The sequence below is a fragment of the Ruditapes philippinarum genome, unplaced genomic scaffold (assembly GCF_026571515.1).
Source record: "Ruditapes philippinarum isolate M1 unplaced genomic scaffold, ASM2657151v2 ctg106_1_1_1_1, whole genome shotgun sequence".
NCBI lineage: Eukaryota > Metazoa > Mollusca > Bivalvia > Venerida > Veneridae > Ruditapes > Ruditapes philippinarum.
In genome coordinates this window covers 102,188-120,362 of record NW_026860622.1, presented here as the reverse complement: position 1 = coordinate 120,362, position 18,175 = coordinate 102,188, and the positions used below count along the sequence as shown (strand labels likewise).

At 33.6% G+C, this 18,175-nt stretch overlaps 1 protein-coding gene across 1 annotated transcript in view; it reads right to left on the bottom strand.

Annotated features, from left to right (window-relative positions):
* Positions 1-18,175, bottom strand: part of LOC132712816 (uncharacterized) — a 107,280-nt gene that overhangs the window by 67,205 nt on the left and 21,900 nt on the right. The window contains exons 7-8 of the mRNA XM_060695252.1: positions 14,358-14,463; positions 13,238-13,423 (exon numbers count right to left, since the gene is read on the bottom strand). Coding sequence (XP_060551235.1) covers positions 13,238-13,423; positions 14,358-14,463 — 292 coding nt within the window. The remainder of the gene's footprint in view (positions 1-13,237; positions 13,424-14,357; positions 14,464-18,175) is intronic.

Below are 18,175 nucleotides of genomic sequence, written 5' to 3'. Positions count from 1 at the left end.
CGGAAGGACGGACGGACGGATGGACAACGCCAAAACAATATCCCCCTCCCGATTCCATCGGCGGGGGATAATTAACAGTTTACAATTTCACTGTAAAATTATCAAGATAAAATTTCACTGTCATTTTGATAATTTCACTGTCCACTGTAAAGCATGTAAGAAAGAAAAGATAATTATTTTCAGAGATGATGCAGACTTCCTGAAAGTTAAAAAGAAGTGTCTACAAGCCATGGATTTCGACAGATCAACACAAAATCTCAGTATCTTGTGTCTGTCTTATCAAGGACTTACATCAAAATGACAAAAATAAACATACAAGAATCAGTGCAATATTGCCACTAAACCTGGTTTTTCAACTTAAATGTTTCATAGAAGCTTTGTCATCAAATGCCATAGTGCACATATGAGCATTTTCAATTAATATTTTTATGGTGGAATTATGGCCTTTTGATTTTTTACATACAATTCTTTTATAAATAGATGAACATTTATTTGTTTCCTTCATAGTTCTACAGATCTGAAATGCTTATTGTATCCAATTAGATACATATTCTTACAAACAACAAACTTAATTTATTATACTTATGTTTTCATTTAAATATAGTATAATAGTAGTATACTGGCATGCAAGCAGTTCCCATACAGAAGCAGTACCCGTATTTTTCATTTTAATGCTTGAATTTTACTTGCATTCTTTAAAAATTGATATCAAATCAAGCTTATGTATGAACGAGACAAAATCTAAGTGTCGGCTTGGCAGAACGTATAGAAATTTTTTATTTTAAATCACTTTCACCTGTGTGTTGTCAAAATGTGACATTGTAAACATTGGGGGATTCCATCCTTGCACGCTCATGCACAAAATACTTACAAAGGAGGCCCATTTAAAGGATTTCCACTAATACCAGCTGTGTACAGATAAGTGGGTAATGTGATGAAAACCTTTTAATTACCGTATAAGTGGTTTTTTCTGCGGTGACTTTATTTCTGCGTTTTCTGCGGTCAGTTTCGGCACCGCAGAAATAAAAACCGCAGAATATTTCTCTTACTTGCTACGATATGAATCCTACATTGTGACCTGTTTCGTCTAAAGTAATAACGACCAACAGATTATAACGGTTAGCGGGTTTTCAAGTTTTATAAAATTGCTGTCGGCTAAATATGTAATCTGTGTTTGAAAGGATGTACTTTTTGTTAATTATGCTAATTTAATAAAAAAGTATTTATTTGCAAGCAAACAATATAATTCTTTGTAATTGCTATATAGTTTTACGGTGACGCAAATGCGAACGTGTACATGCAAATATAATAGATAGGGTAATATGACTTATACTTTTATAAGACGAATCGCAGAATTTAAATCACGTTTTGTCCAAAGAATGTACCGCAGAAATAAAGTCCGCAGAAATAAAAACATGCCAAAATTTGGAAAAACCGCAGAATTTGGAGCCCGCAGAAAAAACCACTTATACGGTATCAAAATTTTCATCTACATTACTATATTACTTAATTTTATGGCTTTAATAAGTAAAATATCATGCATTTAAGCAGGTGATGTGAAGGCCCTGGGTCATCGGTACAAGGTAATAGATACTAGAGTTTAGTCTACGCTCTATATTCTCAATGACACCTATTTACCTCTGGGAAATTTGTCTCTTCAACAATTTTAAATGAAAAATAGGTCTTGTATAACAATATTATATTGGGTTATATTTTATGTACGGGAACTAACATCTCTTCACACAAATGTGGCAAAACTGAGAACATATATTACATTCAAACAAGACTATGAAACAGAAAAATATCTCATGTCTTCCTTAACTAAAGCAGAAAGGTCCCATTTAGCTCAATTAAGATGCGGTATTCTTCCGCTCAAACTAGAAACAGGACGATACGTGGGATTACGTGTTGATGAAAGAATATGCACTCTTTGTACTAACAAAGTTGTTGAGGATGAAACTCACTTTGTATTGAAATGCTCTAGGTACAACGATTTACGTGTTAATTTGATTTCTAAATGTAAAGAGATTAGCAGTGACTTTGACAATATGTCTGATATTCAAAAACTAAGTTTTGTGATACAAAATCAATATGTTAGCGCTGCAAAGTTTATTGTAGAAAGTATGAAAAGAAGAAGGTTATATCTTTATAAATGACCTGATGTTTTGCATAATAAAAATTTATTTGAGTGTATTGAATCATGTAAAAATCCCCAGACATATTTGAAAATAACAAGAAATATAACAACATCTTAACATTGTTTAGAATTTATAGCTTTTGAAATTTGATATGCTTTGCTTGTTTATACAATTGTCATATATGGAATTTTGATAATTGACCACTGTATTTCCGATTAATTTTGCTATGCTTTACATGTTTTATTGTAAATCATTTATATGAATTGTATATAGTTTAAAGTGACTAAATTTATAAATTGTATATAGTTTAAAGTGACCAACGTGGCCGGGGGTTGTAATATATGTATGTTTATTATATTGTACATAACACAATGTCACTATAATAAAATTTACTTACTTACTTACTTACTTAATGGATATTTTTGGTACCCCTTATAAGGCCTCATAACTAAGGGTTATTCTATGTTTAGAACATAATGGAATTTCCATAATGTGTGTGACGAGCCAAATATTGATGTGTAACAATCATTTTTTGGTGAGTGAGCGTAATGAAAAATACTGTTTAAGTAACTAAGATTTTTGTACGGGAACTGCTCGCATGCCAGTATATATGTATTTTGCTTCCTTGTCATTTTGTTTGCTTAATACAGTTTGCTGTTCATTATATAATTTATTCATTTAAAGCAGAGTGGAATTTAGTGCCTTCCACCCACACCCACATATGGAAAAGGGTAATAAAAAATTCAAAATCTTCAAAAGAAAGGTATAAAAGAATATATCTAACTTTTTTGTTTGTTTTGGGTTTTACGTCACATCGAAACAGTATAGGTCATATCGCGACGTTCCAGCTTTACTGGTGGAGGAAGACCTTAGGTGCCCTTCCGTGCATTATTTCAGGCACGAACGGGCACCCGAGTAGAACCACCGACGTTCCGTAAGCTAGCTGGATAGCTTCCCCACATGAAAGAATCCAAAGTCCCTGTCGGGATTCGAACCCACAGCAGTGGGGGCAAGTGGTTGAAGTCAGCGACCTTAACCACTCGGCCACGGAAGCCCCTTATATATCTAACTTATTCATAATATTATAACCTAAATCCAAGAATGAAATCCAGGTAATCATATGGTCACTCCAGTATGTTTCTATTACACCTGTATTGTAGCTGGTCAGTCTGTGGTGTCAATGTGATCAAGTGCTGAATGATTCTGTCATAATGTTGGTCAGTGTTATGGAAATTGCAAAACAATATTATATGGTCAGTGAACATAAAATCTTACAGTAATATTATATGATGTATTACAAAGGTATGAATACAATTTCAATCTTAAAGCTTAAGTATTTTTTATATTCAGTATTTCTCTATCAAATATGTGAAAAAAGGGCCATAATCCTGCTGAATATGTTTCAATCATAAAATGTAGACAATACTGGCCAGATCACTATATGACAAAGCTTCAGCAAAAGTTTGGTCTTTAAATCCCGGGAGAAATGACTAGGAGTTACCCACAGAAGTAGTTGTTTAAGTCTGCCCTTCCACTTGTCCATCTACCAATATTAATTCAATATTAAACATAATTATGATTCTTTCTTTGTTATTCTATAATTTTTGATAATTTTATAATGTCTTGATTTATAACTTTTTTAATGACTCTTTCTTTTATTTTTTTTACACATTTTTAAATACATGTAACTGAAAATGGCACAAGCAAGGTGTTCCCATACACTTCATTTACACCAACTTAATTGTAATATGTCATTCCTAATTCTAGAGGTCAACCAAAGACTAATTCTTGTATTTTTAGTAACAGTGACCTTGAACTTAATCCAAGGGATCTTAAAGTAATCCCTTATAAGGTCATCACATTAGCCTGCTATAAACCAAGTCTCAATGAGATAACTCATTCCAAATTGGAACACTGTATAATGACCAGAAACTATTCATCTATTTTGAGCAACTGTGACATTGACCATAGCTGGCCAAAATGAAATCTCAAGAAGCTCTGTTTGCACATATGTCTGCTATGTATACACCAAATTTAATTGGGATATGTCATTTCAAACATGAGTTATAGACTGGAATCCATTTTTCTAATTTTAGTAACAGAGACATTGTTTGGGGAGATAGGGGCAATCCAAAGCAAGGTATTTACATAAGCTTCCTTTACACTTAGTTAAATTGAAGTATCTCATTCCTTACTTATTGACTAGCAACAGATTATCTATTTTCAGTAACACTGACCTAGACCTCAACTCTAGAAGACCCCAAAACAGGCAGATGACCTGGCAGGTGTGCATCAAACTTTATGGTTTCGACTCAATAACAATATAAAGTTTGGAAAAATGTAGTAGTTGTGATTAAAAGGATTTTACACATTATATTACATATATGGAAAAAAAACAAAGGGCCATAATAAGATCAATCAAATCACTAAACTTCAAAAAAAAATGCACCACAGCACTTGATGACAAAGCTTCTGGACAAAATCCCTTGCAAATGTAGGAGGAATTGCCCACACAAGAAATTGTTTAATGCCGCCTGCCGATATACCTCTAATAACCAGTTTTTTGCTTCAGAAAACCTGTTTAAAATGGAATTCATATAAACAGCATTTATGTTCATTGATAAATAAGGGGGCCATTGGCCCCGATGCGCTCACCTGAGTACTAAATGCAATTGATATATAAAAGTGAAGTTACCTGGTCTTAAATTCAATTTTGACCCTAGGGCTATAATTTGAACAATCTTGGTAGAGTTCCACTACACAATGCCTCATGCCAAATAGCTAAGCTTTAGCCTTTGTCAATTCAGATGTAAAGATTTTTTAAGTTTTTACTATATACATATTAGGAAAACCTATGACCCCAAGGGCGGGGCCCATTTTGACCCCAGGGCTATAATTTGAACAACTTTGGTAGAGGACCTATAGATAATATTATATACCAAATATCTAAGCTCTAAGCCTTGTATCTTCAAACAAGAAGATTTTTTAAGTTTTAACAATATACATATAAAGAAAACCTATGACCCCCTGGGGCGGGGCCAATTTTGACCCAAGGGCTAAAATTTGAACAACTTTGGTAGAGGACCTATAGTGGATATTTCATACCAAATATCTAAGCTCTAAGCCTTGTACCTTCAGACAAGAAGAATTTCTAAGTTTTTATTATATGCATATTAGGAAAACCTATGACCCCCGGGCGGGGCCAATTTTGACCTCAGGACTATAATTTGAACAACTTTGGTAGAGGACCTATAGATAACATTATGTACCAATTATCTAAGCTCTAAGCCTTGTAGCATCAAACAAGAAGAATTTTTAAGTTTTTAATTTATACATATAAGGAAAATCTATGACCCCTGCCAATTTTGACCCAAGGGCTATAATTTGAACAACTTTGGTAGAGGACCTAAAGATAATATTATATACCAAATATCTATGCTCTAAGCCTTGTATCTTCAAACAAGAAGAATTTTTAAGTTTTTAATTTATACATATAAGGAAAACCTATGACCCCCTGGGGCAGGGCGATTATTGACCCAATGGCTATAATTTGAACAACTTTGGTAGAGGACCTATAGGTGATATTACATACCAAATATCTAAGCTCTAAGCCTTGTACCTTCAAACAAAAAGCATTTTTAAGTTTTTACTATATACATATAAGGAAAACCTATGGCAAATTTTGACCCAAAGGCTATAATTTCAACAACTTTGGTAGAGGACCTATAGATAATTTATATACCAATTATCTAAGCTCTAAGCCTTGTACTTTCAAACAAGAAGAATTTTTAAGTTTTTACTATATACATATAAGGAAAATCTATGACCCCCTGGAGCAGGGTCAATATTGACCCAAGGGCTATTATTTGAACAACTTTGGTAGAGGACCTATTGGTGATATAAAATACAAAATATCTAAGCTCTAAACCTTGTACCTTCAGACAAGAAAATTCTTTAAGTTTTAAATATATACATATAAGGAAAACCTATGACCCCCGGGCGGGGCTAATTTTGACCCAAGGGCTTTAATTTGAACAACTTTGGTAGAGGACCTTAAGATAATATTATATACCAAATATCTAAGCTCTAAGCCTTGTACCTTCAAACAAGAAGAATTTTTAAGTTTTAAATATATACATATAAGGAAAACCTATGACCCCCTGGGGCGGGGCTAATTTTGACCCCAGGGCTATAATTTGAACAACTTTGGTAGAGGACCTAAAGATAATATTATATACCAAATATCTAAGCTCTAAGCCTTGTACCTTTAAACAAGAAGAATTTTTAAGTTTTTACTATATACATATAAGGAAAATCTATGACCCCCTGGGGCGGGGCCAATTTTGACCCAAGGGCTATAATTTGAACAACTTTGGTAGAGGACCTATAGAGGTGATATCATCTACCAAATATCAAAGCTCTAGGCCTTGTACTTTCAGAAAAGAAGATTTTTAATACTGCATTTTTTAAACTCCTTTTCTGGCCCCGTGACCTACTTATGCAACAGACCGGAACCATTTGAACAACTTTTGCAGGGGACCACACAAGGATCATTCCTGTAAAGTTTGGTTGCTGTGCAGTCAATGGTTTCTGAGGAGATGTTGTTTAAAGAAATTGTTGACGACGCACAATGGACGGTTGGCGATCACAATAGCTCACCATGAGCACGTTGTGCTCAGGTGAGCTAAAAAGAGATACTATGAATGTTTTTGTGAACATTTTTAAGACACTATTGATAACAGTACCATTCAGTATGCATGCACAGGTGACAAGAAGGTCATATATTACATAAAGAATTTCTTATGCAAAGTGATTAATGTTTTAGATAGGCCGCTTTTGTTTGCAATTAAATATACTGCAAATACAAAAGATGGCATAGTTTACTGTATACAAGTAATTATCAAACTTATAAACAACAAGAAAATTTCTTGAAGTGATATCCACCACCCTACAAAACATCCACTTAATGGAAACTTCAGTGTATCATAATTCTCAGAATATACGAGAGAAAATGAATTTGATTTTTTACTTAATTTTGATAAAAAGTCAAGCAAATTGACATCCTTCTGTGATAAAGACATCCTAACATTGACATTATGAAAGGTAAATTTGTAACTAGAAGGTTTCTTGTCACAAAGCGTATGTCTCCTAAAACTATGCATCATAACAGTATGGTCACTCGTGTGAAGTTTCATTGAAATCCCACCAGTAGCTTGACTTGTGAAAGCCGGACAAGATTTTTCTATTAAAAGCTCTGACGGCCATTTTGTGCAGCAAAGCTGAACACACTGTGATATGCACAACTAGGGATGGTACTGAACTCCTGTGAATTTTGGTAGAAATCCTGCCAGTAGTTTGACCTATGATAGCCACACAGGATTATCATTTTTCTATTTTTTAGCTCTGGCGGCCATTTTGTACAGCGAAGGGTAACATGCCAGCGATATGCACAACTAGGGATGGTACTGTTCACTCCTGTAAAGTTTCATAGAAATCTAACCAGCAGTTCTATCTGTGAAAGCAGGACAAAATTTTCAATTTTTCTTTTTTTGCTCTGGCTGCCATTTTGTGCATCGAAGTGGAACATGCCAGCGATATGCACAACTAAGGATAGTACTGTTCACTCCTGTAAAGTTTCATAAAAATCCAACGAGCAGTTCTATCTGTGAAAGCCGGACAAGATATTTCTATTTATAGCTCTGGTGGCCATTTTGTGCAGCAAAGTGGAAGGTGCTGGTGATATGCACAACTAATATCTAATATAACTAAGGATAGTACTGATCACTCCTGTGAAGTTTAGTTGAAATCCAAACATGTGGTTTGACCAGTGAAAGCCAAACAAGATTTTTCTATTTTTAGCTCTGGCAGGCATTTTGTGCAGCAAAGCAGAACACGCCGGCGATTATGCAAAACTACTGATGGTACTGATCACTCCTGTGAAGTTTGGTTCCACCAGTAGTTTGACCTGTGAAGGCCAGACAAGACTTTTCTATTTAAATTTTTACTAAGTCAAGGGCAATAACTCTGACAAAACAGAATAAATCCACAAGCCAAACACCATGTGCACAACTTCACATGCTGATCAACATTCCTGTTAATTTTCATGACTTTAGGTCAAATACTTTTTGAGTTAGGTGAGACACGAGTTGAAAATTGTAAATTTTTCCTAAGTCAAGTGCAATAACTCTAACAAATCTGAACAAGAGTGCCATGATGGCCCTGAAATCGCTCACCTGTATATAGGCCCCTTGGGGAGGGGCCAATTTTGACCAAGGGGCTTTTATTTGAACAAACTTAGTAGACACCCATTTGAAGATGTTTCATGATAAATATCTAAGCTCTAGCTCGAAGAAGATTTTTTTAAAGTTTTTCTATACACATAAAGGAAAAACAATGACCCCCCCCCCCTTCTGGGCTGGGCCAATTTTGTCCCCAGGGCTTTTATTTGAATGAAAATGGTAAACAATCACTAGAAGATATTTCATGCTTAGTATCCAAACTCTAGCTCTTTGGGTTTTTCAAAAGAAGATTTTTTAAGTTTTTACTATACACATATAAGGAAAATCAATGACCCCCGGGGCGGGGCCAATTTTGATCACAGGGGCCTTATTTGAACAAAAATGGTAGACACCCATTAGAAGATGTTTCATGCTAAATATCTTAGCTCTAGCTCTTTGGGTTTTATAAAAGAAGATTTTTTTTTACTTGATATACATAAAGGGAAAACAATGACCCCCTGGGGCGGGACCAATTTTACCCCAGGGCTTTTATTTGAACAAACTTGGTAGACACTCACTAGAACATGTTTCATACTTAATATCTAAGCTCTAGCTATTTGGGATTTTTAAAAGAAGATTTTTTAAGTTTATACTATATACAAACAAGCAATTATCATAGTATTGCAAGCAATCCATAAGTCCCCTACCGGTTAGAACCCCAGCAACATTCTGATTTCAATTTTACCAGTGAATAAATGACACGAATGAATTTCAATCTTTTGAGTTCTAAGTTTGTCTATTTCACAGTAATGTGTTAAGTTTCCCTGCCTAGTAAGGAAATTATGTTTATACCAGACCTGGGGATGATTACATTGATCAGTAATTGATTTAATTACAATTACTTTCAGATTTTATTGTAATTGATTACAATTGATAACTCAGACTTGCCTCTGTAATCAATTGAATTACAATTACTTTAAGAAAGTAATTGATTGATAATTGATTACATTCAATGTATATCTTATTGCTATTTAATATATACATTATATATATTATATACATTATATATACAAAGGATTTCCAGCTCATCAACAGTCATCAATTTAACACACTTTTAGTTACTGTCACATCACTTTATCATATTTTAGCATTGCACTTTAGCATCATAAGTTCATGAAACCATCTGTCAGTCAGACTGCATCTATCAGGACGGAAGATTTGCAAAGTTCACGAAACTTGGTTATCAATAGTTGACAATGGAAGCAAGCCACCAGCAACAAACTTTACAAAGACATTTGTGGTGTGCTGTTATTTTGGATGAGAAGGTGCACACTTTGCAACAACTGGTGTTGTTGGGCAATCGGAAACAGAGGGTGGTGGTTTTACATTGGTTTTCTGGTCCTCAGTCTTCTTGGTGTAGGTTCCATAATGAACTCTCCGCAACAGAAATTTTGAAAAGTGTCAATTGTACAGTATGCTGTATACAGGTGTTAAAACAGGTGTGAAAACAATAAATTTTTGTATGGGAATTCAAAGAGACAATAGGCTTTACAAAGAAATAATCAATTTTTTACAAACACTTCAATGGTACAACAGTATCCATTATAATATAGACACATTGTCTATAACCTTACAAAATAACTGTTGCATATAATTAAAATATGGTAATATGCATCTGACATAAACTCTAGAATATACAGAGTAAAGAAGTTATCTACATTGTTTGAAACTTTTTAAAACATGGTTTAACCAAAATATGTGAAACAAAATTTAATATACCTTTATGTGGGTAATGAAATTGGAACATGACTTTGTGTGCCCATTAATCTTTTTAGGGCACAATTTGCACTGTGCTGTGACATTTCCAGAGATCTATTTCCGAAAATTCAAAGACATGAAAAATCCAATGTTTTGACATTTTGGTTAGAAGACCAGCCAAAACATGATGTCTATCTTTCACTTAGAATTTGGTTAAAGTGGCAGTGCATGGATTAAAACTTATTTCTTTATTGTAAGTGATGTCTTAAAACATCTCACTTGATATTTTACTACCTTTATGAACAATCATTGTTTATTATGACAATGTCTATTATTTACTTCAAATAGGATTATCAATTGAGAACATTCTTTCTATTCAATAAAAATGTGGCTTAGTTGTGTATCAAAATCAATCAATTTACACTCTACAATTTGTGATTAAAGATCATTATAAAGGAGTATTAGTTTAATTGTAACATGTGAAATAAATCATTTGAATTTTAATAGTTTCATGAAAAATCTGAAAGTAATCAATATCAATCAAATTGTAATCATAATTACAGACTGAATTTAAGCTGTAATTGATTAATTACAATTAATGTAATCAATTTTGAGCAAGGTAATCAATTACATGATGATTACAGTGTAATCATGTAATCAATTAAAAAATCGATGATTACGATTAATGATTACCCCAGGTCTGGTTTATACAACCTTGTCAAATTATTACGCTGTGGGATTTTAAAGTAAATCCTATAAGGAATGAAGAAGTTGGAGTACAAAATACCAATTTCTCGAAAAAAATCAAGAAATGAAAATTGTTCAAGGGGGACATAATTCTGGAAATAGTCTTGCTAAAGTATCTAACCTTCTCAAAAATGTTGAGTGATAATAAGAAACATATATATGAAGTTTGAAGTAGATACATTAGGAAATAAAGAAGTTATTTAAAAAAGACATTTTTTTTTCATAAAAATTCTAAGTTCAAGGGAGGTAATACTGATAATTTTTGTGCTAGAGTTGTAAACCTTGTCACATATGATGTGGTTGATGACCAGAAACTTATATTTAAAGTTTGAAGTAAACACCTTAAGAAATAAAGAACTTATGAAAAAGCTAAAAAATTTAAATCAGAGGCTATTTGTTGCCATAGCAACCAGAATTTTTTACATAGGAAGAAAAGAAAAAGATGTGCATAATCTGCAGGCTGCCATCTATCCATATTTCAAGTTTCATAAAAATATTTTCAGTACTTTTTGAGTTATCACTGGATCCAGTTTATGTGTTAAATTTGCCATATTTTCAGACTATTTGTTGCCATAGCAACCAGAATTTTCAACATAGGAAGAAAAGAAAAAGACGTGCATAATCTCCATACTGCCATCTATCCATATGTCAAGTTTCATAAAAATATTTTCAGTACTTTTTGCGTTATCGCGGGATCCAGTTTTGTGGACGGACGGACAGACTGACGGACTGACAGACAGACAGACGGACAGACAGACAGACAGAAGGACGGAGGGTAAACCTAAAGTCCCCTCCGGTTAAACCGGTAGGGGACTAATAAAGGAAATTCTTACTGAATATGTCTAATTTGAATAAGAGATTGCATAAAATAAGTTTGGGTAGCTGCATTCCATATTACTGGTCAAGTCAATTTGGTCCTTTGTTATTCATACTGTGTTCTCCAATAGTGTGTAGAGTTTAAAATCTAACTTATCTTTCTGTGTGTACACAAAATATCAAATTGGAACCACAGGCACTAGTCACATAATCAAATATTTTTCATAATTGGTCTATATATGTATATTAAGATATGAGGCCCCCAAAGGAACAAAAACATCATGCTGAACAAACAAGAACACTGCTGCAAGAAGCGACCAGATCACAGTTATCTCTTTGTGGTCGCCATTTGAAAGCATCAATCCAAATGCTAAAGCTTTTTATTTCATTAAAATCCCTCAAATAGCAAAGAAATTGGGAAAAGTTTCGCAAAATGCAATTATTTTCAATTCATGTCGTTTTTGACGTCCATACAATTCATGTTCATAAGACAAGATTTTTACGAAATAAACAAAAAAAGGCTAGAATTTCCATGTATGTTCCATAAACAAACTCTTCTCCTATCGATCTGCGAGGTCTTAACTGATCAAAAGCCCTGTACATACATAATTCTTTAAAAAATACACAAGGATCTCGCTTGTGACAGTATTTTATCGCCATGTATAGCGCATGTATATACTGTTCCACTCTGAATATTACACAAGGATTTGATTAGTTAAGATAATAATCGGAATATTATTGACCAATCGTATAATACTATTTTTTTGCTTTATTCACATGTCACTTCAAAATCAAAATGGCGAACTTTACATGCTCTACGCTTCCACAACCAACACTTTTAAAATATTTATGTACATAGTGGGCTCTAGTTCAATTTAGACTTCAGATTGATAGAAATGATCTGAATTTTTAGACGTTTTCTGTTTATTTCGTAAAAATTGACCAGAAATCAAGTTTATATACATAAATAGATTGGACGTTGAAAACGACATGGATTGAAAATATTGGCATTTTGTGAAACTTTTACTCATTTCTTTTCTACTTGAAGAATTTTAATGAATTAAAAAGCGTTAACGCTTGGATTGATCCTTTCGAATGTCCACCACAAAGAGATAACCGTGATCTGGTTGTTTCTTGCAGCATTGTTCTTGTTTGTTCATCATGATGTTTTTGTTCTGTTGGAGACTTGTATTTTATTATAGTATATAGCCCATATAAAACTTTAAAAAGTTTGTTTCAAGCACCTGTGATTGGAACATAATATATCTTTAAGGGAGACTGAAAAACTGCAATTTCTTTTGAATACATTATGGATATTTTTAACATTCTGACTAAACTACAAACTTTTACAATTTATGAAAGCAAAGTCCATTTCAGAACAGAAATATCAAAATTTAACAACACAAAATCTGCTTCTAACCAAAATCTAACCAAATGAAGGATAAAGAAGGTGGCAAAAGAAAAACATAAGAGTACAGGGGAAAGACTGTTTAACCAAACCTATGGCCACATATCTCAAGCAAGCTCTGTAAGCATGCTTAAATTTCAGATATAGATTACTTTCAACTGTTGCTGTAATATTTCTTCTACCTCTTCAGAAGGTGGAGACTGTAAGGGTGGTGTTCCTTTAGATTTTTTTCCACCCCCTAAAGGAGGAGAGGCTACAGGAACTCCTGTCTTTGTGGGCACAGCAGATGGTGGTGCCATCTCTGCTTTCTTTCTTTTTTCTTCCTTTAGAGCTGCATCCTATAACATGAATTTACAAAACAATTAGTAAAAGCAAACCATTTTGAAATACCTAAATTTTAATAAAGACAAATTCCATTGCTTTTGTACTTGTCATTTTTGTCTAATACAAATTATCTAAAACAATAAAACATGGAAAAAAAGTGAAATTGAATTACCTTGGTAGAAGTCCATAAAACAATGTTTCATGCCAAATATATCTAATTACATATCTTCATGGCCTACGAGAAGAATATTTTTTTTAAAGATTTTACTTTATACATATTATGATAATCTATGAACCCTAGGGCAGAGCCAATTTAGTTCACAAGGCTTTAATTTGAAGAACTTGGTATAGGTCTTCTAGACAATATTACATGCTAAGTATCTAATACCTAGAGCCCTTGAAATTTTCAAGTAGAAGATTTCTAAAGTATCAATTATATAAGGAAAGTCATGACCTCATATGATTGGGCCAATTTTGACCCCAGGGCTTTAATTTGAACATCATTTATACAGTTTTATATTAAGATAATGCAACACGCAAAATACATAAGCTATAGGCCTTGCACTTTTAGAGAAATTTTAAAAGATTTCATTTTTAAGTCTTTTTTAGCCCATTGGAGCTAGATGTTCACTGGAGCAGAACCATTTAAAGCTTTTAGAAGACCTCATACTAGAAACATTCCTGGAAAATTTCATCAAATCTGACTCAGTGGTTTCAGAGGACAGTCAGTTGATGACAGACACACTGATACACAGTGGACACCACACAATAGTGACCACAAAAGCACACTGTGCTTAGGTAATCTAAATATATATTATTTCAGCAAAAGTAGAAATGCTTTTTTACCAAGGACTCACATTTTCAAGGAACGAATTATTTAAAAATCCATTCATATATTACAAAGTTATTATGCCTCCTTATACTGGGCTAAAAAATATACACACTTACCTTTTTAAAGTACCCTCCATGTAATCTCATATGACCATTGAGCGCAGGAACATTCTTAAACCTACGTTGACATATAGTGCATACCACTGGCTTTGCTTGCTCTTCGCTAGTAAACAAAAGAAAATGTTTCATAAGAAAAGCCTCCTGGAAAGCACAATCTTCAGGTTATTGCTGCACAAAATAATTATATCATTTGTTAAGTCCATCTGTCTGATTCAATGAACATGGTTATTGCTATCCTCTCTTTCTCTTTTTTCTAAAGGCAAACACATGAGTGGAAGAACATTGTTATATTATGACGATTATACAGAATTAATTAAAATTCCATATTTGACCTGGACTTTCATTTATATGTAAAGGTCATACTTGAATCATTTAATATGTCTGTTTTGTCAAAAGTGTTGATTTGTTCAAGCAAAAACAAATCAATCCATTTATTACAAATTTTCAGCCTATTTTAGCAAAGGTTAAGATCAGAAAAGGTCAAGTTCAATTTGATTTTCTTAAACAAATTGTCCAAAAGACAGGAAAGTATGACGATAATACATCCACTCCTGACAAAGAAATTGCTAATTATAATTATCCCAATTCAATAATTTGACCTACACTGTCAAGGGTCTTAGTCTTATGTATTAGTCTCAGTCAAGGTTTTTTGTGTCCAAGCATCAAGACTATCCATTAACTAATTACAAAGTTATATCTAATTATAGTAAAAACTAGAAATGTGTCCATAGGACACGGGTGCCGCCACCCGCCACTGTTCTGTCAATCTTATGACTCTAGGTCAAATATTTTTTGGACTACATGTGCCACAAGTTGAAAACTAAAAATCTTTTACTTAGTAAAGGGCAAGATCTTTACAAATACTGATAAATCCACAAGCAAACCCCAAGGTGCATAAGTACACATGCTGACCAACATTCTTGTAAACTTTCAGGCCTACAAGTCAAATACTTTTTGAGCTATGCATATACAAGTTGAAAATTGCAAATTTATACTACTGTAAGTCAAGGCAATAACTCTAACAAAACTAAAAATAATCCATAAGCAAAGTCCCAGTTGCAAAGCTTCACAGTGATGTTGATCATTATTCCTGTAATTTAGTGATGTTGATCATTTTCCTAACTCAAGCACTCAAGGAACAAATAACAACATAATGAAACAGTTTTTACTAAGTCAAGGGAAATAACTCTACAATTACTGGATAAATCCACAAGCGAAACCCCAGGTGCACAACTACACATGCTGAGCAACCTTCCTGTAAGGTTAAATGACTCTATCTCAAATCCTTTTTGAGTAACATGCGACACAAGTTGAAAATTGTAAAAAATTTCTTAGTCAAGGGCATTAACTCTAATAATACTAAATAAATCCAGATGAAAATACCCAGGTGCACAACTGCACATGCTGATAAACATTCCTGTAAAGTTTCATGACTATGTCAAATCCTTTTTGAGTTACATGCTACACAAGTTGAAAATTGCAAAATTTTACTAAGTCAAGGGCAACAAGAAACATGGCAATGCCATGAAACCAGGTTTTCAATTATCACCATTGTAGATAAATATGTTGTATTTGAAATACAAATACAAGCAACAAGCAATGTAACTATGTGCGATGTAAAACATGAATAATGTAGGAGGAATTGCCACAGAAGAAGTGTTCACTATATATTCTGTATAAGGAAAAAAAACAAAGGGCCATAATGAGGTCAAAAATTATCCAATCACAAAACCCCTACAATATGCGCCAGGGAACTTGATGACAAAGCTTCTGTGAAAGTTTGAACAAAATTCATTGAGAAATGTATGACGAGTTCAACACAGAAGAATTTGTTCACTTTATGTATAGTGATAATTCTGTATAAGGAAAAAAACAAACGGCCATAATTAGGTCAAATATTATCCAATCACAAAACCCCGACAATATGCGCCAGGGTACTTGATAACAAAGCTTCTGTGAAAGTTTGGTCAAAATCCATTGAGAAATGTAGCAGAAGTTGTGCACAGTAGAAATTGTTCACTATATGTTCTGTATAAGGAAAAAAAAACAAAGGGCCATAATTAGGTCAAATTTTATCCAATCGCAAAACCCCCACAATATGCCCCAGGGCACTTGATGACAAAATTTCTGTGAAAGTTTGGTCAAAATCCATTGAGAAATGTAGGAGGAGTTGCACACAGAAGAAATTGTTCACTATATATTCTATATCAGGAAAAAAAACAAAGGGCCACAATTAGGTCAAATATTATCCAATTGCAAAACCCCCATAATATGCACCAGGGCACTTGATGACAAAGCTTCTGTGAAAGTTTGGTCAAAATCCTTTGAGAGATGTAGGAGGAGTTGCGCAAAGAAGAAATTGTTCACTATATATTCTATATGACTTTTATGAGGAAAAAAACCAAAGGGCCATAATTAGGTCAAATATTATCCAATCGCAAAACCCCGACAATATGCGTCAGGGCACTTGATGACAAAGCTTCTGTGAAAGTTTGGTCAAAATCCGTTGAGAAATGTAGGAGGAGTTGCGCACAGAAGAAATTGTTTACGCCCGCCCGCCCGTCCGCCCGCCCGCCCGCCGACATACCTCAATCTAATAACCAGTTTTTTCCTTCGGAAAGTATAAATATAAATACTATATAAATCACGAAACATGAAAATATGTGGCATTTTATCATGTTGAGTGAAAATAAATACCATATTTCACGAAAAAATAACCTTTTTATTTAATTTCATTATCAAAGTAAAATGGTTACGAACCCCCTTGCTTGCTACATAACTGGCAGCACTCAGTAATATATTATTTATAGATGCACCTTGTTTTGCACACGATATTTGGCACTACATTGTGACATCACGTAAACAACTCTTTAAACGTCTGTACAGCACTAATGACTGAATTAAAGATATTGGTGTTCGGATTTATTTTCTTAGTAGGACCATTATCTATCACTCTAAGATAGTTTTCAAAACAATATTTAACAGAAAGTTGTTTTGTATTTATCAGATTTTTCAAACAAAATGCTGAAAGAAGTCCCTTAAAATAAATACGAGTTTTTACTCCGCCCACTTTCATATTTATATTTCATATTTATTTTTTAAAGATATGTTTGTAAATATGCAGCCAATTAGTCATGTGATCAGGTTATTATGACTGACTTTTGAACTAATGACCAAAAAATCAATAAGGGTTAATTACTGGTTATGACTAGTCACTAGATAATTGTGACCGCAAAGGTTGTGTGCAGCAATTATATGACAAAGTTATTTCAAATCTTACCAAATAATATATGCATACATTTTATGAATCATGTAGGCCTCAGTTATTATATTACATAAGACCTTGAAATGTGTATACCAAAAGGATTTTTAGTTTAATAAAAAAAATATCAACCAAGGCAACTTGAGTTGTTGAGTTATTGGTCAGAAACAGTCTTTACATACAAGGTCAATATGACATTGACCTTTGACCCTTAAATCAATTGAGGTTATCTACTGGCCAAGACCAATGCACCTGTGAAGTTTGAAAGTATAGGGCCCGTGAGTTGGGATATTGATCAGAAAGCCTTGTTACCTATAAGGTCAATGTGATCTTGACCTCCAACTACTTAACGCCAAAAAATCCATTGAGGTCATCTTCTGGCCAAAAGCAATGCATCTGTAAAGCTTGAAGGTCAAGTGTCCATGAGTTGTCCAGTTTTGTAATACAAGGTCAATGCAACCTTGACCTTTGTTCCCCTGACCCCAAAATCATAATGGGGTCATCTACTGGCCAAGACCAATGAACCTTCAAAATTTGAGGACCAAAAGCCCAT